Source organism: Staurois parvus, unplaced genomic scaffold (genome assembly GCF_062004578.1).
Source record: "Staurois parvus isolate SC_StPar_1 unplaced genomic scaffold, SC_StPar_1.0 ptg001073l, whole genome shotgun sequence".
In the NCBI taxonomy this organism is placed as follows: Eukaryota; Metazoa; Chordata; class Amphibia; order Anura; family Ranidae; genus Staurois; species Staurois parvus.
In genome coordinates, this window is record NW_028318869.1 from 209904 (window position 1) to 234520 (window position 24617).

General features: G+C 46.2%; 1 protein-coding gene across 1 annotated transcript in view; it reads left to right on the forward strand.

The window, feature by feature from the left end:
* The window catches only part of PLB1 (phospholipase B1), a 188453-nt gene that overhangs the window by 120601 nt on the left and 43235 nt on the right, over window positions 1–24617 (forward strand). The window contains exons 35-41 of the mRNA XM_089658470.1: window positions 3223–3331; window positions 7754–7805; window positions 10421–10501; window positions 15289–15351; window positions 17588–17688; window positions 19961–20042; window positions 24267–24371. Coding sequence (XP_089514596.1) covers window positions 3223–3331; window positions 7754–7805; window positions 10421–10501; window positions 15289–15351; window positions 17588–17688; window positions 19961–20042; window positions 24267–24371 — 593 coding nt within the window. The remainder of the gene's footprint in view (window positions 1–3222; window positions 3332–7753; window positions 7806–10420; window positions 10502–15288; window positions 15352–17587; window positions 17689–19960; window positions 20043–24266; window positions 24372–24617) is intronic.

The window sequence follows — 24617 nt, forward strand, 5'->3', positions numbered from 1 at the left end:
GCCATTAATATGGAGTTGATCCTCCTTCATGGCCATTAATATGGCGTTGATCCTCCTTCATGGCCATTAATATGGCGTTCCTCTCACCTATGGCCATTAATATGGAGTTTCTCTTTAACATCCTCCACTGTTCTGGGAAGACTGTGGGAATTTGTGACAGTTTGTGAGGTCGGGTACTGATGTTGTATGAGAAGACCTCGCTCACCATCGGTGTTCCCAATCATCCCAAAGGTGTTCAGTAGGGTTGAGATCAGGGATCTGTGCAGGACACTTGAGTTCCTCCACACCAAACTGGTCACACCATGTTTTTATGGAGTTGGCCGTGTACCCAGTGGCACATTCATGCTGGAACAGAAAATAGTCTCCACCAAACTGGGCCCCCAGGCAAAAGGAGATCATGGGGCCTCCGGTGTCCATAGCCACACTTAAGCCACACAACACAAATATAATACATATTGCAGTGCCCACATTACATACTCAGCTGCACCTATCAGCAAACTTTGGAAGTAGAATGGGCCAGGGCTGTCTTAATGCATGGGTACCCCTGGGCACTACCCAAGGGCTCCAGGTGCATGGAGGCACCATGATAATTTTACATTAGATCATACTTGCCAATTGTCCTGGATTTGCCAGGACAGTCATGCTTTTTACTAAGCTGTCCCAGAATGGCCATGTCCTGGAACCTGCACTGTACCCTCCTGATCCCAGTATTGTGCCCTCCTGATCACCTGTACTGTGCCCCTTTGCCATAAGAGTAGGTGTATAAATTGGGGGTGGCTGGTAGGAGCCCCAGTGCATTACTTTGCCCAGGGGCCCATGATGGGCCAATTCCCAGTTCTTGTCTGCAGCTTAGGCTCAAGGAGATTCTCATTGGCATTGCTGGGAAGCCACCAAACACCTGACAGGTTCAAAGGTGGCGGGCATCTGAGAACTTGTCAGGTGATTGACAGCTTCCCAACCATGCCTCCGGGAACATCTGTGAGCCTTATCAATTGGTTATTGTAGCTCAGCTGCATAGAGGGGGTATTTAAATATCTACCGCGACATGGCCTGCATGGAGGTTTTGGGCTTCTTACCATATAAGGTGGGTACTTCCAGGTTTAAAGGTGGCCTCAACATGGCAGCCATCTTTATGACTCAACCAGGGGCATTTTATGAAAGCAGCGGGTCTGTGTGCAAGTTCATAATTTGGTTCCTAATGCTAGAGAAAGAAGTGCGATGCATGCTGCGCACCTCTGAGAAAATTGGGTGTTGTTTTCAGGGCTCTAGGTAGCTCCTGCTGGTCAAATAGTACAATACAAATGCCTGATGATTGAAGGGTAATTGCCTTGAACGGCCCTTTGGCCCCCAATCACCTCCTTCCTGACAGGGTTGGCAGCAACCTCCCACAACTTTTTTTTTTTTACATTGAGAAAACCTAAAAAATCTACTGACAGAGATTGTTTTTTACTGAGAACCTGAAATATGACAGAAACTCCTATTACAAACTAAGAGGGGAACAAGGGGTGGATGGATAGAGACAGAAAGGGGGAGGAGGGAGAGTGAGGAGGGGGAGGAGAGATAGGAATAGAAGAGAGAGAGATGGAGGGGGAAGGGGTGGGAGAGAAAGGGGTGAGAGAGAATGAGAGGAGGAGAGAGAATAAGGGGGGGTGAGAGAGAACGAGAGGGGGGGTGACTGAGGAGGGAAGAATGAGGGGGGGTGACAAAGGGGGGAGAGGGGAGTAGAAGAGAGGGGGTGGGGGTGACAGGGGAGGGAGAGAGAAGGGGAGAGAGAGAGGGGCTGAGACAGAGAGGGGGTGGGAGAGAGAGAGAGGAGGGGTGAAAGAGAAAGGTGGGTGAGAGAGAGAGGGGTTGGTGAGCGAAAGAGGGGGTGGTAGAGAGGGGGGTAAGAGGGAGTGAGGGAGAGCGAGAGGGGGGATGAGAGAGAGAGGGGGTGGTGAGGGAAAGAGGGGATGATAGAAAAGGGGGTAAGAGAGAGAGAGAGGGAGCGAGAGAGAGCAAGGGGGGGTGAGAGAGAGAAAGGGGGTGAGAGGGGGGGTGATGGGGAGTGAGAGAAAGAGCGGTGGTGAGAGAAAGAGGGGGTGAGAGGGTGAGGGGGTGAGAGAGAGAGAGGAGGGTGAGAGAGAGAGGAGGGTGAGAGAAAGAGGGGGTGAGAGGGTGAGGAGGTGAGAGAGGAGGGTGAGAGAAAGAGGGGGTGAGGGGGTGAGAGAGAGAGAGGAGGGTGAGACTCTCCCCTCACTCATCACCTTCCCCCTGGCTCCTTACCCCTCAGCTGCTTCCTGCAGATTCTGTCCGGGTACATTTGAGGTACTGGAAGGGGGGACATGACTGGGTTTCGGGAACTATTCCCAGCATGTACCATGTGTGTGCCTGGACTAAGCAGTGTGCAGTGCCAGGTATCGCAAGGATGGGGGATTCATTATTCACTCACATCACCGGCTCCTCCTCTCCGGCCTCTTCCCTTATCCCTTAGCCTCCTCCATAGTTTATTTTTGTCTGCCTACCTAGAATAACAAAGGGTGATTAGGGAGTGCCCAGGCACAAGAGGCACACCCCGTGCGCATTCCTATGCAAGAATTCTCTCATGCAACCCCCTACTGGCCCCAGCCCCGTGGGCCTGAGTGCCCAAACGGTCAGATTGCCCCTGCAGCAAACTGTTACCATAAGGTTGGAAGAACACAATTGCCTACAATGTCTTTGTATGTTCTATATTCAAAATATGGCAAATGTTTCTATTTGTTACATTCCCTTTCACATGGCACATTACAGAGTTTATTTTTGATCCTCCATTGAAGTGACCCCCCCCCTCCCCCATCCCCAACGACTGCTGTAATTTCCCTTAGATAGTGAAACTAAATGGATGGAGAAAAATACGTAAAAGGATTCTTACAAACTGAATTCTATTATTGCCTTACTAGACGTGCTGATTGGAAATATATTAAACGTATTTCCTCTCGGGGGGGTCAGGATGGAATTTTTTTTCCTAGCAGGAGCAAATTGGATCGTGCTTTGCTGGTGTTTTTTGCCTTCCTCTGTATCAACTGTAGGTGTAGGAGTATAACTTTTTTTCTATGGTTGAACAGGGTGAACTTTTGTCTTTTTTCAGCCAGACTGACTATGTAACTATGTATGTAGTGTGCTTGTATCAGAGCCTCGCTGATAATGGCACGGATGGTTCACTATTCCAGAAATCTCCATTACACAATGTTCTTATTTTTACAGACATTCTTCTTGAGTTCAATCCATTTGTCACTGGATACTCTACAGATTCCGGCAAGAACACTGACCACCTTTCCTTCCTCAATGAAGCTGTTCCTGGAGCCAAATCCTTGTAAGACTTGATTTTTAAAAGGAAAAGTTCATTCTACTCCATTTATGTACCTGTGAAAGGGATCAGTTTTATGTAAATTGTCCTAGAGCAGGGGCGGACTGACCATTTGGAAACTCGGACACTGCCCAAGGGCCTGGGGTCAGTAGGGGGCCCCATGAGATGCCCCTGGTACCTTTTTCATAGGCTTTTTTGAGTTTGGGCAAGGACACAGGGGCCCCATGATCCCCTATTGCCCGGGGGCCCCATGAGTTGTCAGTCCGCCCCTGTCCTAGAGGTTCAGGAAAGATTGCTTTGTCTGTTGAAGAAAGTTGGACTTTATTAGGGGCCTTTCTTGGGACCAGCTGAGGGTTGGGGGTTCTAAAAATGCACGATGGGGAATATCTAATAGTATTCAACTTGTTTTGTAATGTTGTCGATGTTTCGTAGCTTACCAAGGCATTTCTTCACTTCAACTGTGGCTCAGAAAGATACCCCATCATTTGTATTCACACCCCAAGACACCTTAATCCAATCACCATGGGATGTGATACCCCAGCATTTGTATTCACACCCCAAGACACCTTAATCCGGTCACCATGGGATGTGATACCCCAGCATTTGTATTCACACCCCAAGACACCTTAATCCAATCACCATGGGATGTGATACCCCAGCATTTGTGTTCACACCCCAAAACACCTTAATCCGGTCACCATGGGATGTGATACCCCAGCATTTGTGTTCACACCCCAAAACACCTTAATCCGGTCACCATGGGATGTGATACCCCAGCATTTGTATTCACACCCCAAGACACCTTAATCCAATCACCATGGGATGTGATACCCCAGCATTTGTATTCACACCCCAAGACACCTTAATCCGGTCACCATGGGATGTGATACCCCAGCATTTGTATTCAGACCCCAAGACACCTTAATCCGGTCACCATGGGATGTGATACCCCAGCATTTGTATTCAGACCCCAAGACACCTTAATCCAATCACCATGGGATGTGATACCCCAGCATTTGTATTCACACCCCAAGACACCTTAATCCGGTCACCATGGGATGTGATACCCCAGCATTTGTATTCACACCCCAAGACACCTTAATCCGGTCACCATGGGATGTGATACCCCAGCATTTGTATTCACACCCCAAGACACCTTAATCCGGTCACCATGGGATGTGATACCCCAGCATTTGTGTTCACACCCCAAAACACCTTAATCCGGTCACCATGGGATGTGATACCCCAGCATTTGTATTCACACCCCAAGACACCTTAATCCGGTCACCATGGGATGTGATACCCCAGCATTTGTGTTCACACCCCAAAACACCTTAATCCGGTCACCATGGGATGTGATACCCCAGCATTTGTATTCACACCCCAAGACACCTTAATCCAATCACCATGGGATGTGATACCCCAGCATTTGTATTCACACCCCAAGACACCTTAATCCGGTCACCATGGGATGTGATACCCCAGCATTTGTATTCACACCCCAAGACACCTTAATCCAATCACCATGGGATGTGATACCCCAGCATTTGTATTCACACCCCAAGACACCTTAATCCGGTCACCATGGGATGTGATACCCCAGCATTTGTATTCACACCCCAAGACACCTTAATCCGGTCACCATGGGATGTGATACCCCAGCATTTGTGTTCACACCCCAAAACACCTTAATCCGGTCACCATGGGATGTGATACCCCAGCATTTGTATTCACACCCCAAGACACCTTAACCACTTCCTGTCCGGACACTTTTACCCCCTTCCTGACCAGGGCAATTTTCAGCTTTCAGCGCTATCACACTTTGAATGACAATTGCGCGGTCATGCAACACTGTACCCATATGAATTTTTTACCATTTTTTTTAGATAGATAAAGCTTTATTTTGGTGGTATTTATTCACTGCTGGGATTTTTATTTTTTTTGCTATGTAAATGAAAATGTCCAAAAATTTTGAAAAAAAGTGTTTTTCTTATAAAAATTTGCAAATAAATAATCTTTCATCATAAATCTTGGCCAAAATGTATTCCGTTATATTTTTAGTAAAAAAGAAATAAGCCAAATTAGTTTATAACCAAAAATTATAATTTTTAAACTTTTTTTACATTTTTATTTTATTTTGTTATATTATTATTTATGGGTTTTTTTGTTTTTTTTTACATACTGTCACCCTAGCAGTACAGTGTCACCATGGTGACACTGTACTACTTGTGGGGGGTGATGAAGATTTAATTTTTTTTTTACAGTGATTGCTTTTACACCCATATAGGATGTAAAAGCAATAATTTCTCTTTCTCTCTGTCTGCATTCTTGCAGCCATTGAGAAATACTGAGTGAGCTGTGATTGGTCACAGCTTGTCACATGGTACAAGGCTGTTGTGAATAGCCCTGTACCATGTGATCTCTGTGATCATTCACAGATTTCACACGTAGTAAGCAATGATGTCACAAGTGACATCTTGCTTACTACTTTGCATGTGATCACTGATTGGCCAATCAGTGAGCACATGATCGTGACCTCGTACAGAGGTCCCATCCGACGATCGGTGTTTCACTGTGTCCGGAGGACATAGCGGGCACCGGATCGCGGTGCTGCGCGCTCCCAGGGAGCGAGCACAGCTAGAAATGGCGGGTGCCGTTTATGAACAGCAACCCGCCCCTGCAGTGCCACCGTCCGGCCGTTTATAAACAGCAGGCGGACGGCAAGTGGTTACTCCGATCACCATGAGATGTGATACCCCAGTATTTGTATTCACACCCCAAGACACCCTAATCCAATCACCATGGGATGTGTAGACATTGATTGTCCAAGAAAACAAGTACAACAGTCATTTCTACAGACCGGGACATGGTCATGTTATGGCATCAAATGTATCTCCCATTGCAGTTAATCTATACATGGAGATGGTAAAGGAGAGAGCCTTCAATTCTTTCAGGGGAATAACACCAAGTCATTATTTCTCATATGTGAATGATGTATGGGTCAAGATTAAAAGATCAGAGATGCAGTATTTTGCTGAACACACAAACTCAGTGGATAAGTACATCAAGTTTACCCAGGAAGAGCCACAGAATACCAAAATACCCTTTCTGGACTTTGTTACATATCAAGTTGTGGGTGACTTGAACACTGAGGTCAACGGGAAACCTACCCATTCAGACCAGTATCTGCTTTTTGAATCTCACCACCCACTGGAACACAAACTGGAGGTCGGTGGCATTCATCAGGTTGAAATGATACGACAAACACAAAGTCTAAAGACAAAGAACACAGACATCTCATGAGGGTTTTGAACGTTTGTGGTTACCCAGACAGGGCTTTTGATAAAACATTCACAAGGTCAAGCAAAACCTCTGGGCCATTGAACAGAGAGAAGAAGCAGAACACACTAAGTGATATAGTCATCCCATATGTAGCTGGAGTGGAAGAAGAACTCAGAAGGATCTGGAACAAACATTTGATTCCTGTGTCCTTCAAGCCCAGCATTACACTGGGAGAAAATCTTGGACATCCAAAAACCCAACATCCAAACATAAGAGAAGTGACCTGGTATATGCAGTAAAGTGTAATGAGGAATGCAAAGACCTATACATTGGGGAGATGAGGCAACCTCTCAACAAATAATGACCCAACATAGGAGGACAAACTCTACGGGTCAGGACTCAGCAGTGTACCTTCTCCTTGAAGTCTGGGCTAAACCTATCTAATCCTAAATCTGATCCCTCCCCCATTCTAACTCGGGACCCCAAGAAAAGGAGGATCTGGGCTGCTCTGTGCAACAAATATACAGAGCAGGTAAGCATGACATGTTTGTTTGTTTTTTTTAATGGCTTTCATATCACTTTAAGGAGAAGGGACATTCTTTGGAGGGCAGTGAGGTCACATTCTAGATGGAGAAGACAACTGGTTCACAAGAGGCTATCTATGTTCAACTGGAACAACCATCATTGAACAGGGGCGAGGGTCTTCAACACCATCTGTCTTGCACATATAATTCCATTTTAACCTCACTATCCTGGTTATGGCAGCAATTTACACCTTCAGCCATGGATATGGAAGAGCTAACACCTATGCAGACTTCCTTACACCAACAATGGGATTACCTGCCTGGGAAAGGATGGCATCACAACTTTCACACTTCCCATCCTGTTCTTGGACAATCAACATTTCCACATTCCATGGTGAAGACTTCAGGGAAAAGTTATGTATAGGGGTTTTATCAATACTAATAAGAATTCGGAATGCTTCTGATGGTGAGGGGCTACTGTGGGCTTTCATTTTAGATGGGTTCCACTTTCAGAATGGATCACGAAACTGTCATTTAGTTTACTGCAAAGATGAATTTAATGAAATGTGTAAGACACTCCTGACCTATCATCATTTCACGACCTTCTTATTGTCTTTTTCAGTGATATGCCCACACAAGCCAGAGCTCTGGTAGACCAGTTGAAAAGTGACAAGGTAACCTATTGACCCCTATAAGGACACATATTGTTTCTTGATCAATTAACCCCTTGGTGCCGGCGCCTCCCGGCACCTTTAAGGGTTTCAGAAGCCGGGAGGTGGGGTGGGGTTTTGGATCATGTGACCACCGTGACATGCCGTCATGGCGGTCACATGATTGGGAAAGGTCCCGATCGAAAGAGGAGATCGGGACCTTTCCGTGAGTACCGAACATGTGTTCCCATAAAAGGAGAGAATGAACATATTCCACTCAACGTTTCTTAGTAGGTATCATACTAGACAGCCAATATCTAGCTATTCGTTTTCTCGCCAAATACAAGAGATGAGTAACCATGATATAGATACCCGGGGAGTATAACTCCGGATCCAGCGCACCCAGTAGACACACTAGTGGATCCGATGGGATGGGAGTCTGGGCGAGGGAAGACGCAATACATAGAACTTCCTCCCGATATCTTCTTAGTTTCTGGCATCTCCAAATCATGTGGATAAAGTCTCCTCCATGTGCCATACACTTTGGGCATGATGGTGTCTCTCTCCTACCCCATTCAAACAATCTAACAGGCGTCCGGTACGCCCTGTGGAGGATAAATAACTGGAACGATTTTTACATGAAGAGTCGTATCAGATTCCATTATCCACCATCCAAGACTCCAAATTAGGCAACGATCTCGTTCTTATCCCTTTTGTTTCCATAATTTTGTCAAACCCCTAGCTATCACGTTGAAAAATTGTCCCCAATGGAAGATTTCCCCTCTATTCTTGCTCAGGTGAAAACTCATGTGGATAAAGTCTCTTCTATGTGCAGTATACTTTGTTTGAATGGGGTAGGAGGGAGACACCATTATGCCCAAAGTATACTGCACATAGAAGGACTTTATCCACATGAGTTTTCACCTGAGCAAGAATAGAGGGGAAATCTTCCATTGGGGACAATTTTTCAACGTGATAGCTAGGGGCTGGACAAAATTATGGAAACAAAAGGGATAAGAACGAGATCGTTGCCTAATTTGGAGTCTTGGATGGTGGATAATGGAATCTGATACGACTCTTCATGTAAAAATCGTTCCAGTTATTTATCCTCCACAGGACGTACCGGACGCCTGTTAGATTGTTTGAATGGGGTAGGAGGGAGACACCATTATGCCCAATCTAACAGGCGTCCGGTACACCCTGTGGAGGATAAATAACAGGAACGATTTTTACATGAAGAGTCGTATCCATTATCCACCATCCAAGACACCAACTCTATATTAGGCAACGATCTCGTTCTTTTCCCTTTTGTTTCCATAATTTTGTCCAACCCCTAGCTATCACGTTGAACAAGTGTCCCCAATGGAAGATTTCCCCTCTGTTCTTGCTCGGGTGACAACTCAAAGTTTCATATTTTTTCGTTACTCTTGGTCCCAGTGACAATAGGAAAAGGAAAACTCTCCTCAATAGAGGACTCAACACTCAAAAACCGGACAAGTGTTCTAATCCTTCCACATTCTATATGTTAAAAAAACTTTGGTGGGGGAGGGGTGGTTTTTGACTCTTCTCTCTCTTGAACGAATAAGATGCCTAAGGAACCCATAAGTAAACCATACTGAACATTATGCAGTTTTCTTTCCTTGAACCTCAGGTTGAAGGAAAAAAAAATAGCTCGATTCTCCCATCAACAGTCAGAATTGATGGGGAAATACCTCCCACAGCGCCATTGTGTTCTTTGTTCAGGGCGCACAGGGAGGCTTCCTCACCTGCAGAACACAATTATCACTGCTGGCAGCTATTGCCAACCCAACAGGCTGATTGTATTGATGTTGATCGATGGATGGACTTCAGTACACCCAACCTGCCCATAGATGGATTGAAATTCCACCAGCCAAATTTCAATCCATCCTTGGCCAGCTTTATATCGGACACTTCTGGGTGTATTGATGCCCCATCCCCCGCTGTGCCTGAGGTTCCATCTGTCGGCCCCTATGTCACCGCCATGAGCTGTAGCGATTCCCAGAGGGTGATATCACAGCAAACAGCCAGGGAAATGTGTGACCATTCTTCCACCAGGATGTCTCTTCGGGCATTGGGGAAGGTAAACATTATTCATTTTCTTCTGCAGGAAGGACTTAAATTAGAGTAGATCTGAAATCATAGATCATTAAATGTGTTCTTTATATGCAAGCAGTGTGACCTGGCATCAGCCTTTTACAGTACTCCATACAGCAGTGCTGAAGTGTAAGAGGAAGAAGCAGCACAAAGAACCAATCAATTCATGTGCTGACAGGAGGCATGCTGAGAGGAGGAGAGAACAGAGTGACCGGGTGATGAGTTCATCACCGTGGAGCTTCTCTTTTCACTGTCCAGTCACAGGCTGGGGGCTTGTCCGGGATGACTTGAGCTCAGAGGAAGTGGGTTGACTGAGGACATCTAGTGGCAGAAAAAAAAGACTGCGGGAAAATCTCAGGATTGAAGGGTAATGTTTTATAAAAAGATGTTTTTTCTATGTTAGATTTTATGGGCTCAGTATTTTATCTTGCGATTTTTTTTTTTTTTGACTGGAGTGCTTCTTTAAAGCTCCTTCTTGTTACTTTACCTCTGATTTCAGAAATATATGTTTTTTCTCTTTGTAGAGAATCCGTTATGATACAGACTGGAAGGTCATCACAGTGTTTATTGGCGCCAATGACCTCTGTGCAGCTTGTTCAGACAGTGTAAGTCGTGTGTTTATATATATTGCCGTGTAACCTTTTATTCCAGCTGCTTGTGACATCATTAGTTACATTTATATACAATGTATGAATATAGATACTATATACATTAGTATGAACTAGGATCTGCAAAGAAAAACGGATTATCCGGTGAACTTTCTTTTTAGAAGATACTGTAGGATCTATTTATAATGAGAATTTGTTGTGTAATTGGCACAGCCATCAAGAATGTTCCCCACAAGGTGTGATATGTTCATTTCCTATGAGCGCCAGCTCATCTAGCAGCCATAATGCTGCATTTTCCTGAAGTGTCTCAATCTGGAAAATACTGCATTATGATCACTAGATGGAGCCGATGAGCATAGGAAATAAACATGTTAGACACATTGGGGAATGTTTGCGATGGCTAATGCTGATGAGACCTTCACACAGCAATTTGATCCCTATGTATCACCTGCAATGAATGCTTCTTCTCGGCCTATCAGCAATGATTCCTCAGCTGCGTGCGCAGCAAAGAGTAGAGTCTTGACTTGCCTTGGGTGCTGGGATGAATGAACTGTTGCGTGCGTGGTCAGGAGCAGTGATGGGCTTTATGTTCGAGTCGAATGTAAGTTCCACTCGAACACTGGCCATTCATGTGTTCACTGAACAGACGAAGAGAAAGGGACGTTCGGCGGGCTATTCACCCACCACGCCCGACAGTGCATTGTGATTGGTCAAAGCAACGCACCTGACCACAGCGCATGATGGTGTCCCAAGGGGGCGGGAGTAACCCTGCCCCCTTGTGACATCATCACAGTATTTAAGAACTGTCATCCCTGTGCAGCTGTCAGACAGCGGGAGCCAGTGTATTTTTTCGGGTCGGCGGTGGCGGCGGGCATCGCGATTGATGATGAATCTGCTCCGGGGGACAATTTTTGAGTTTTGTTTTTATTAAAGGACTTGTCAAAGACTGTCTACTTACAGCACACTTTTTTTTGTGAATGGGTGCCTTAGGGTACCACCGCAGACTCATTCACATGGGGGGGGGGGATCTGGGATTCTAAAAAGCCCCCCACCTGCAGACTCCCACAAGCACCGCTCAGGGTTGTGGGGAAGAGACCCTTGTCCCCATCAACATGGGGATAAGGTGCTTTGGGGGGGGGGGGACCCTGCCCCAAAGCACCCCCCATGTTGATGACATGCGGCCAGGTATGGTTGGGGGGGGGTGCTCACTTGCCTCCCTCCTTTCCTGTCCTGCCTGGCTGCATGCTCGGATAAGGGTCTGGTATGGACTTTGGGGGGGACCCCATGCCATTCTTTAAAATATTTGAGCATGAGTGTTCCCCTCAAAATCCATACCAGACCCGAAGGGCTTGGTTTTGATGGGAGGGGGGGCCCCGTGCCGTTTTTTAAATTTAAATTGTCGGGCAATACTGACAATCCTTTTTCCGTTCAGCTGTCAGCGGGGAACCCCACTGACAGCGGAAACATAATTGAATATGTCACTACTAAAATACCGCGTGACTTCATCATAGAACTCGTGCCGGATTGTAGTCACTGAGCGGGATCTTATCACATAGTCAGATGCGGTAAGCAGTGGCGTTTGCCTAGGGCAGCAATTTTTAGGGGGGGGCGTCACCGCCCCCTGGAATAAGGGACCTGGTGAGCTGCGGCAAAATGAGTGGGGTGGTAGGGGAGGGCAGTTGCAGAACAATGCCCTGTGTATCTCTCCCTCCAACAGCTGAAAGCCGGTTTCTCCCCCTCTCCTTCCTTCTTTTTACTGTTGGAGGGAGAGACAGACCTGGCCGGATCGAGGGGGTGCCCTGGTGTTCCTGAGTGGCCGCTGAGCTCCTTCCCCCACCTGCACTGAGAGCTGGGACCAGGGGACAGCCTGGAGCAGGGAGAGGAGAAGAGGCGGAGAGGAAAGAGCCGGGAGGAGGTGAGCTGTGTTGTGTTCTCTGGGCTCACATGAGACACGATCATTGATAGATCATATGGGACTGCCTGTACCCAGTATGATTACCACCCCCTACCCACATTTCCTGCTGTCCGGAGAGCACCAGCCCTTGGAGGAGGTAGGGGGGTGGTAATCATACTGTGCGCAGGCAGTCCCATATGATCTATCAGTGATCATGTCTCATGTGCTGGATGGATGACAGGAGGGAGAGCCCAGAGAACACAACACAGCTCACCTCCTCCCGGCTCTTTCCTCTCCACTTTTCCTAGGAAGTGTAATGGGGATTTGAGGGGGGTGTTATTTGCTAAGAGGAATTGGGGGAATAGAGAGGGAGGGAGAGAGAGAGGGAGGGGGAGAGAGGGGGGAGAGAGAGGGAGAGAGAGAGAGAGGGGAGGGAGAGGCAGAAAGGGGGGGAGTGAGAGGGAGGGAAAGGGGGAGGGAGGGGGAGAGACAGAGAGGGAGGGAGAGGGGAGAGGGAGAAAGGGGGAGTGAGAAAGGGGGGGAGAGGGGTGAAGAGAGTGAGAGGGGTGAAGAGAGTGAGAGGGAGGGGGGAGAGAGAGAGGGGGAGGGAGGAGGGGGAGAGAGAGAAAAAAATATTTTATATACATACTCACACTTATTGAACTCTCTCATGGAGGGGGGGGCAATTTTTGTGTTGCCTAGGGCAGCACAGACCTAAACACACCACTGGGGTAAGATAACGGTCAGTTGTTCAGTTCGTGGTCGAAGTTCACAGTCGAACATTCTGTAGGTTGGGGTGTTTATCTGCGAACCAAACGGGGGTGTTCAGCCCATCACTACTCAGGAGTTATGTCATCGCTGGACAGCCGGTCAAGTTGGACGAAGATGCCAAACCTGGATGAAAACGTTTAAAAGATGTCAGCTGTAGAGACACTTTATGAGTGCAGCGAGCATAATTCTGCCTTAAAGAGACCCTGTCACCACCACAGATTTGTACAGCTGAGTATAGTGGGGAAAATATAAATAAAGTACTCACCATCCATGTTACTGGGGTGTGATGGTGTCTCTTCAATCATGAGCAGGAAAGACAGAAACATCTATAGTGGTTCTACAGCCTAACACCCAGCCTGACACCCAGCCTGACACCCAGCCTGACACCCAGCCTGACACCCAGCCTGACACCCAGCCTGACACCCAGCCTGACACCCAGCCTGACACCCAGTCTGACCATCGACCTGACACTCAGCCTGACCATCGACCTGACACTCAGCCTGACCATCGACCTGACACCCAGCCTGACCATCGACCTGACACCCAGCCTGACCATCGACCTGACACCCAGCCTGACCATCGACCTGACACCCAGCCTGACCATCGACCTGACACCCAGCCTGACCATCGACCTGACACCCAGCCTGACCATCGACCTGACACCCAGCCTGACCATCGACCTGACACCCAGCCTGACCATCGACCTGACACCCAGCCTGACCATCGACCTGACACCCAGCCTGACCATCGACCTGACACCCAGCCTGACCATCGACCTGACACCCAGCCTGACCATCGACCTGACACCCAGCCTGACCATCGACCTGACACCCAGCCTGACCATCGACCTGACACCCAGCCTGACCATCGACCTGACACCCAGCCTGACCATCGACCTGACACCCAGCCTGACCATCGACCTGACACCCAACCTGACACCCAGCCTGACACTAAACCTGACCATCGACCTGACACCCAGCCTGACCATCGACCTGACACCCAGCCTGACCATCGACCTGACCATCAACCTGACACCCAGCCTGACACCCAGCCTGACCATCAACCTGACACCCAGCCTGACACCCAGCCTGACCATCAACCTGACACCCAGCCTGACACCCAGCCTGACCATCAACCTGACCATCAACCTGACACCCAGCCTGACACCCAGCCTGACCATCAACCTGACACCCAGCCTGACACCCAGCCTGACCATCAACCTGACACCCAGCCTGACCATCGACCTGACACCCAGCCTGACCATCGACCTGACACCCAGCCTGACCATCGACCTGACACCCAGCCTGACCATCGACCTGACACCCAGCCTGACCATCGACCTGACACCCAGCCTGACCATCGACCTGACACCCAGCCTGACCATCGACCTGACACCCAGCCTGACCATCGACCTGACACCCAGCCTGACCATCGACCTGACACCCAGCCTGACCATCGACCTGACACCCAGCCTGACCATCGACCTGACACCCAACCTGACCATCGACCTGACACCCAACCTGACACCCAGCCTGACACTAAACCTGACCATCGACCTGACACCCAGCCTGACCATCGACCTGACACCCAGCCTGACCATCGACCTGACCATCAACCTGACACCCAGCCTGACACCCAGCCTGACCATCAACCTGACACCCAGCCTGACACCCAGCCTGACCATCAACCTGACACCCAGCCTGACACCCAGCCTGACCATCAACCTGACCATCAACCTGACACCCAGCCTGACACCCAGCCTGACCATCAACCTGACACCCAGCCTGACACCCAGCCTGACCATCAACCTGACACCCAGCCTGACACCCAGCCTGACACGGCTCTGACAATGAGATAATACAAAGGTAAATAATAAAAATAGGCAATCCCTGCATTACTATTAAGATTCAAGGGTGAAGATCCTGATGATTACATATTCCCATAGCTGATGTGCTGGTCCACTATAAGCACTCAGTTGTCCATATGACCCCCCCCCCCCCACTGATGTGCACCCCCCCCCCCCCCCCCCGCCCACACACACACAAAGCCTTTCCATTACATGTATTGAATGATGCTGTACATACAATCACACGTTTCCTTTTTTATTTTATTTTTTTAGAATTTCTTCTCAGCCGCGAATTACATCAGTCGCATCAGAGAGGCCTTGGACATTCTGCATGAGGTTGGTTCCACATTTCTGAAACTTTATTAATGGCGGGAGAGGACAAACGGCTCAAAAACACCCTACAGGGGTAAATCCAGCCGATCCTTGCACCCATCCATTCACCCATCCATTCACCCTATGGCTACATGCATCTGCAAATTCCCTCGAGTGTTCTCTACAATTGTTACATCATATCTCTCCATACAAAGATGTGTGTATTTCCTATGTTCCTCGGCTCCATTTAGGCTCCATGCACACTCCATACACACTCCATGCACACTCCATGCACAAACGCTGGATGAAAATCGTTGATAACAGCATTTTGATGCTGGCTTGTAGTAGCGTTTATGTAATAGACCAACACCAGAAACAGACAGATTCCAGTGATGTGTCCGCCTCCACCAAATGACAGAAATGCAGGCTGGAAAAAAAGCTGTTAGGAGCATTTTAGTAGCGTTTAGAAAAGTTTAGCTTTTTTTTTCTGCCAGGAAAACGCTCACAAAAACTACAAAAACATTTTTTTTTTGGCTCCTAAATTTTGAAGCTTGAAAAACACTTCTAGCACAAAATAGCGTGCCTGGACACAGAGGATGGCACTCTTAGCTTCTAGGAGCCGAACAAGAAAATGCCGACAACGGCTTCTAGGAGCTTAAAAAACCATTAAGGTGCATGGAGCCTGAATGGTGTATTTTACTACGGCCCAGAAGAGAACATTGTCTAATGTACGTGTGTTGTGCCCCTCTCCTCTCCCCTTTCATCCCTCTCTTCTCCACCCCTCCCATTTCATCCCTCTCTACGCCCCTCTCCTCTCATCCCTCTCCTCTCCCTCTCCCCTTTCATCCCTCTCTTCTCCACCCCTCCTCTTTCATCCCTCTCTCTCCCCCTCCCTCCCCCCCTCCCTCTCTCTATCTCCCCTCTTTCTCATTCTCTCTCCTTCTCCTCCTCTCTTCTCCTTTCATCCCTCTCCCATCTCCTCCCTCCCCTTTCCACTCCTCTTCTTCTTTCCTTTCTCTTCTCTCTCCCCCCCCCCTCTTCTCTCCTCTCTCTCTCCACTCCAATCCTTCGATCTCCTCTTCTTCCTCTCTTTCTTTTTCTCTCTTCTCTCCACTTCTTCCATCTCCTCTTCCTCCTCTCTCTCTCTTTCTCTCCTCTCGACTTCTTCCTCTCTCCTCTACTCACTATCCTCTCTCTTCTCTCTCTCCATATCTCCCTCCCTCCTTCCCTCTCTCTCTGCTCTCCTCTCCACTCCTTCCCTCTCTTCTTCTTCCTCTCTCTCCTCTCTCTCTCTTCTCTCCACTTCTTCCTTCTCCTATTCTTCCCCTCTCCCTCTCTCCCTCTCTCTCTCCTCTCTCACTCCTTTTCTTCCTCTCTCCTTTACTCTCTCCTCTCCACTCCCATCTCCTCCCTCCCCTTTCCACTCCTCTTCTTCTTTCCTTTCTCTTCTCTCTCCCCCCCCCTCTTCTCTCCTCTCTCTCTCCACTCCAATCCTTCGATCTCCTCTTCTTCCTCTCTTTCTTTTTCTCTCTTCTCTCCACTTCTTCCATCTCCTCTTCCTCCTCTCTCTCTCTTTCTCTCCTCTCGACTTCTTCCTCTCTCCTCTACTCACTATCCTCTCTCTTCTCTCTCTCCATATCTCCCTCCCTCCTTCCCTCTCTCTCTGCTCTCCTCTCCACTCCTTCCCTCTCTTCTTCTTCCTCTCTCTCCTCTCTCTCTCTTCTCTCCACTTCTTCCTTCTCCTATTCTTCCCCTCTCCCTCTCTCCCTCTCTCTCTCCTCTCTCACTCCTTTTCTTCCTCTCTCCTTTACTCTCTCCTCTCCACTCCTTCCCTCTCATCTTCTTCCTCTCTCCTCTCCACTCCTCTCCTCTCCTTCCCTCTCCTCTTCTTCCTCTCTCTCCTCTTCTTCCTCTCTCTCCTCTCTCTCTCTCTCTCTCTCTTCTCTCCACTTTTTCCTTCTCCTCTCTTCCCTCTCCCTCCCTCTCTCTCCTTCCCTCCCTCTCTCCCTCCCTCCCTACCTCTCTCCTCTCCTCTCTCTCTATCCTTTTCTTCCTCTCTCTCCTCTCTCTCCTCTCCACTTCTTCTTTCTCCTCTCTTCCCCCCTCCCCCCTCTCTCTCTCTCCCTCCCTCCTTCTCTCCCTCCCTCCCTCCTCTCTCCTCTCTATCCTTTTTCTTCCTCTCTCCTCTACTTTCTCTCCTCTCCACTCCTTCCCTCTCTCCTCTTCTTCCTCTCACTCTCCTCTCACTTCTCTCTTTCAGATCCCCCGGGCATTTGTCAACCTGGTGGACGTAATGGACATCTTCCCGCTCAGAGAGGGCGTGTTGCACAGTGATGTGAACTGTCCGGCTGTCCTTTCAATGTAAGTCAGATGATAGCGCGCTGCACTCCTTCGTCACACTGATTATAGTCAGCAATATATTATATATTGTCTCATGCAGGACAGAACAAGCTCTCCTTCATGCTGCCCCACCAGCTGCACATACTCATCTAGGTTTTGCTCTCATTCTGCTCCTTATGGACAGGAGAAAGGAAAGGAAGTTGGGAATGGGAACTTACAAAGAGCTGAGGAGCCCGTAGTGCAGCTTGCTAGCGCTATCAGTCGGAGACATCCCAGACGAGCCCCCAAATGTGGCACTACCCCCATGGGGGCCACTAGTGGATGCTTGTCCCCATTTGTTGCCTTGACCTTGCAAGCTTCTCAACCCCTCTGACACTTTAGGTTCAGACATTTTTATTGCAGGTACATCACTTTATTAATGAAACGAGAAGGGGGTTCAAGTTACCAAAGCGAATCACTGTATTCAATAGAGGATTGGATTGGTAAATGAACAGTTTTCCCAGATGAACCTCTGAAGCTGCTTCTTGTATGTCAGTGACAACCTTCGCATCAATCGCGATAACTGAACTTGAGCTCAAACTAATGGATGAACACTAAGAATGGGGTATGCCTAAATGTAGAATGAGTGCAATTCAAATATACCGGCCTAGTGTTGACCTTGGTGTAAGGGGGAGAGACTTGGGACCACTGGAACACTGAGGTACGTCCCCATGTTGTACCTGTACTCAGGTATCATCTTACCTAAGCCAATGTCTCAGATAATTGGTGAAGAAATACGAGCAGTTCAGATTTCAGATGTGAGGTGATGTCTTCTCCAGCACGTTGGGGCCTGTAATTGATGGTGACTAGTCACAGTATCCAGTAGGTAGACAGCTGAGATAGGTATAGTGAAGGCCCCTTTAAGGCAGCAAAGTTATGACGCCAATGTCTCTAGAAACTGGTGGCCCTCCAACTGTTTCCATACTACAAGTCCCATGAGGCATGACTGACAGTTACCAGCATGGCTCCCAAAGACAGAGGCATGATGGGACTTGTAGTTTTGCAACAGCTGGAGGGCCGCCAGTTTGACACCCCTGCTCTAGGGCCTATCATGTTTGGGGGTTTTAAGACATTTTCTAGCAAAAAATAAAAAAAACTGATTTTAACACGTAAACAAAATGTGCCGGAAATGGTTTGGGGCTGAAGTGGTTGAGTCCTGAGGGATATAGAAGGTCCGTTCACCTATCCCGGGACCTGTCCTAGTGCCAGAACCGCCCCTTATTACCCTCATTATTTTATTGTGTTATGTGATTTTTTATTGAGGATCTATAATCCAGGTTCCAGCTTGATAAAGTGGAACTAGTCTCACCTCCAATCTCTCGATGTGCTCTCCCAAAGCGTCCCGTGTGACCACTGATCTTCGGGCGGGCAGCTTCTGGGTCCTGAACATTGGCCGCTGTCGTTGGCCGGGCGGGGATGACAGTTTGGCACTACTTGCTGTAGATAGTGGAGTGACAGGATAGAAATGTGTGGCCACCAACCCCGGCCTGCAGGAAGCCTCCGCTGGAAGAGGACAGCCGTTCCAGGCCTTACGACCAAATCACAGAAGAGCACGCGGTTGGCTGGCCTTGTTGACAGATCAGCGTAGAACTCATGGAATGGTTCTCCGGCTGAGGAAAGACCTCATCTGAATCCTCCTTCTGAAGTTGGACTTGGCTAGGCCGCACTGGCGTGGTGCCCCTGAAGTGCCGAACAGCAGCTCTGAAGCTCCACGTGAAATCCCAGGGCCAGGAGAACGAGTCCGCCAATTTCAGTCATATAGTCTCTCCCATCAGCCCATGCTGCGATTTAGCCACTTGGGAGGTGTAGTTCAAGAAGTGGTGTGGTAACCTATTGTCCAAGGACACATGCCGTCTTTTTATTGGGTGCTTGATAGTTGTTTTTTTTTTTTTTTTTTTTTATTAAAGAGCTCTGCCAAACAACCCCCCCCCCCCCCCTTCCCGGGGGTCTTTGCTTTCCTCCATGTTGTCCAGGTAGATTTCAACCTCTGAAAGGTTTCCTAGCCCTGCCATAAATAGAGTTGCTGAAGTGGACTGAACTCAGTCCTGCACACTACCACTGAGCTAAGAAATCCCCCAAGGTCACTATATATATTATATATACTGTATACTGTGCATTCACAATGCATTATAATACTCTATATAACACACATTAATCCCATAGACTCCATAGATCATGATTGTTGGACCTATACGCATTTCATCTGTCTGAATGTATGGTATTGTGTCATTATTGTATCCTTTCTCCTGTACAGGATGCTGTGCCCGTGTGTGCTGAAGTACGCTGAGGATTCATATGAGACGCGGGTGGTGAAGGACGCCAACCTCGGCTATCAGGTGCAGGACTGCGTTCTATCTTTTATCCCCATATTACAGCAAAATGAACTGCAACTGGCTTAGATTGGACACTCCTTGAGGGTTAGGGACTGATGTGAATGTACAATATATATATATACAGGCCTACTTCGGTGTACGGACGCCTCGGTTAACTTAATTTTTGGTTTACGGATGAAAATCCATTGAAAATAACGCCTCGGTTTTCCAATTTTGTTTTCGCTATACGAACTGATTAATTGGTTCTCAATGCATTTACGATTTTTTTAAAGTCCTTTCCCTGTATAGTATTTATGCCTTTAAAGTGCACTTTATAAAGAGTTTTGAGCAGATATGACTTTTTTTTACTTTTTTCTGACTTCCGGAATGGATTAATTGGTTTTCAATGCATTTACGATTTTTTTTTAAATCATGTCCCTGTAATTGGTTCTCAATGCATTTTTGATTTTTTTTTAGTCACGTCCCTGTACAGTATTTATGCTTTTAAAGTGCACTTTATAAAGAGTTTTGAACAGATATGAATTTTTGTTGACTTTTTTCTGACCTCCGGAATGGATTAATTGGTTTTCAATGCATTTTCATATTTTTTTCTAATCATGTCCCTGTACAGTATTTATGCCTTCAAAGTGCACTTTATAAAGAGTTTTGAACAGATAAAACACTTTTTTTTTTTACTTTTTCTGAACTCCGGAACGGATTAATTGGTTTTCATTGCATTTACAAATTTTTTTTAATCATGTCCCTTTATGCTCTTCATAAAGAGTTTTGAACAGATAAGACTTTTTTTGACTTTTTTTCTGACTTCCGGAACGGATTAATTGGTTTTCAATGCATTTACGATTTTTTTTTTTAAATCATGTCCCTGTAATTGGTTCTCAATGCATTTTTGATTTTTTTTTTAATCACGTCCCTGTACAGTATTTATTCCTTTTAAAGTGCACTTTATAAAGAGTTTTGAGCAGATATGAATTTTGTTTACTTTTTTCTGACTTCCGGAATGGATTAATTGGTTCTCAATGCATTTCCATATTTTTTTCTAATCATGTCCCTGTACAGTATTTATGCCTTCAAAGTGCACTTTATAAAGAGTTTTGAACAGATAAAACACTTTTTTTTTTTACTTTTTCTGAACTCCGGAACGGATTAATTGGTTTTCATTGCATTTACAAATTTTTTTTAATCATGTCCCTTTATGCTCTTCATAAAGAGTTTTGAACAGATAAGACTTTTTTTGACTTTTTTTCTGACTTCCGGAACGGATTAATTGGTTTTCAATGCATTTACGATTTTTTTTTTTAAATCATGTCCCTGTAATTGGTTCTCAATGCATTTTTGATTTTTTTTTTAATCACGTCCCTGTACAGTATTTATTCCTTTTAAAGTGCACTTTATAAAGAGTTTTGAGCAGATATGAATTTTGTTTACTTTTTTCTGACTTCCGGAATGGATTAATTGGTTCTCAATGCATTTCCATATTTTTTTCTAATCATGTCCCTGTACAGTATTTATGCCTTCAAAGTGCACTTTATAAAGAGTTTTGAACAGATAAAACACTTTTTTTTTTTACTTTTTCTGAACTCCGGAACGGATTAATTGGTTTTCATTGCATTTACAAATTTTTTTTAATCATGTCCCTTTATGCACTTCATAAAGAGTTTTGAACAGATAAGACTTTTTTTAACTTTTTTTCTGATCTCCGGAACTGATTAATTGCTTTACAATGCATTCCTATGAGAAACCGCGTTTCGGTTCACAAATTTTTCGCAATATGAAAAGTCCCGCAGAATGAATTAAATTTGTAAACGGAGGTATGCCTGTATATATGTATATATGTGTGTGTGTGTGTGTGTGTATATATATATATATATATATATATATATATATGCTGTGTAAATTGGCAGTGCTATAGAAGTACCTGTAATGAATAATAAATACATTTCTCCTCATATTTATGTTTTCCCATATAACCCACATTGGAAGGAATCTATTTCTTATTTTCTGGATTATAAAAATAATTGTTATTTAAAGGAGAAATATCTTAGTTTTCTGTCTGTCGCAGTTACTCTGGGGATATCCTATGCACTTCTATTGGCTCACAAAGTCCCTCCTTCCCTCGTCTATCCTCTTCTGTCCAATCACTGGACCGGTCCCTCGTTCGTCCTTCAATAGTGTCCCTTTGTTTGCTTGTCCCATCGACTGATGGCTCAGGATACAACAGATTTCAAAGCAAACCCAAATTGTACTTTATATATGAAGCCTGACAAAAGCAATTACAAAGGAATATTTTTATTATATAAACCTTTCCAGCGTCCGTGAAATATTCCAAAAATACACAAAATCCCTAAAAACAAATTCTAAAGAATTTTTTTTCATCCAAAAAAAAAAGAAACAAATTCTTTAGACTTTGTTTTTAGGGATTTTGTGTATTTTTGGAATATTTCACGGACACTGGAAAGGTTTATATAAAAAATTTTGGACTTTCAAGGGTGAAAGTGGGACTTTTGAGTGTCATTACACAGGGAGTTTATTTATTTTATTGTATAGTGAATAATTTTTGGATACGGATTTAAAATTCAGAAATTACAAATAAGCAAACAGGTACTTGGGGACCTGATATCTCTGCAGATCCAGTATTGGGAACCTACATCTAGGGCAGGGTAAGCTGCACTATATGGCTAAATGTATGTGGACATCTGACCATCACATCCACTATATAACCAAAACGTGGACCCCCCCCCCCCTTCTTCCTCCAAATGATGGAGTTCAGGTTTCTCCAGTGAAGTGTACTGGTATTACTACATCATACAAAGACATAGTAGACAATTATGCCTTTCCAACCTTTTGGTAACATTTTGATGAAGAACCTTTCCTGTCCCGGCACGACTGTGCCCCTGTGTACAAAGCCAGCTCTATAAAGACATGGTTTGACCATTTTGATGTGGAGGAACTAGAATGTCCAGCACAGATTCTGGACCACAACCCTACTGAACACCTTTGGGATTAATTAGAATGTGGTCTTTTCATTCAGCATCTCCATAAAGTCATGGCTTGATGAGTTGGGTGTGGAGGAACTTGAGTGGCCTTCAGGGCCTATGACCTCAACACCTTCATGAGCTAGGTCTTCTCATGCAACGTCAGTACCCAACCTAAAAAATGCATAAACATTTCCCCAGACACTCTCCAAAATCTTGTGGAAAACCTTTCCAGAGGATTAGAGGAGTTCAAGATCCCTGAGCTCAGCCCTGCTGAACATCTTTGGGAAGAACATAATTCTCTGACCTCCCCAATGCTCTTTTGGCTGAATGGGCACAAATCCCAACAGACACATTCCAAAAGTTTTGGAAAGCCTTCCCAGAAGAGTGGACCCAGCTCCATAAAGACATAGTTTAACCAGTTTGGTGTAGAGGAACTCAAGTACTCCTGCAGAGAGCACCTCAACCCAACTAAGCACATTTGGGATGAATTGTAACGTCGTCTGCAAGCCTTCCCAGAAGAGTGGACCCAGCTCCATAAAGACATGGTTTGACCAGTTTGGTGTGGAGAAACTCAAGTGTCCTGCAGAGAGCACCTCAACCCAACTAAACACCTTTGGGATGAATTGTAACGTCCTCTGCAAGCCTTCCCAGAAGAGTGGACCCAGCTCCATAAAGACATGGTTTGACCAGTTTGGTGTGGAGGAACTCAAGTGTCCTGCAGAGAGCACCTCAACCCAACTAAACACCTTTGGGATGGATTGTAACATCCTCTGAAAGCCAGGTCTTTATTTTTTTGGCGCCCAACCTGCAGCACAACATGTGAGCCAGGTCTTCTCATTCAGCCTCAGCACCTGACCTCACAAATAGTAAACAATCCTCAACAAATAGGAAAATCCTCCCAGATAAGTGGAGGATGTTGTAGCCATGTCGGGGGTCCTATCCTATATAAATGACTATGGGAGGAAGGGGGACTCCAGATCAATGGAAATGAGGGAGGTCACAGCTCCACATTAATGGTAGTTGAGGATGGGGGGGGGGCAATTCCATCCTAATGTCCATGGTTTTGGAATGGAATGTCCAACAAGGTTCTATAGATGTGATAGTCAGGTGTCCACATGCCATATGGTGTAATTACAAGGTCTGGTAGACAAATATTGAATTCTGCCAATCCCCGCCCTTCCTATGACCAGAATTGGTGCGCCTGGACTAGAAATAATAACATGTTCCTATGATGTTTCTTCTCATACCACAGTCTAGTCTGCAGCAACTGATCAACTCTGGAAGATACGACACAAAAGATAGCTTCACGGTGGTTCTGCAGCCGTTTTTCCGTCACACCGAGATTCCATATCTGCCGGTAATTGCTCAACCTTTATCTTTTTTACCAAAAAAAAAAAAATGAATAAAAGCTGCATCCTCAGAACCCTAATGCAGGCCATAGACGGGTCAAAAAACCGGCCATTTAAAAAAAAAAAAATCGATCGTTCAATAGGCCGATGTTACCACCAACGGTAAAAAAAAATCGGCCGATTTTCATCCCGTCTACGGCCGGCATTTAATTACTTCTGTCCCTGCAGAGAGCTCCGCTATTATATTTGACATG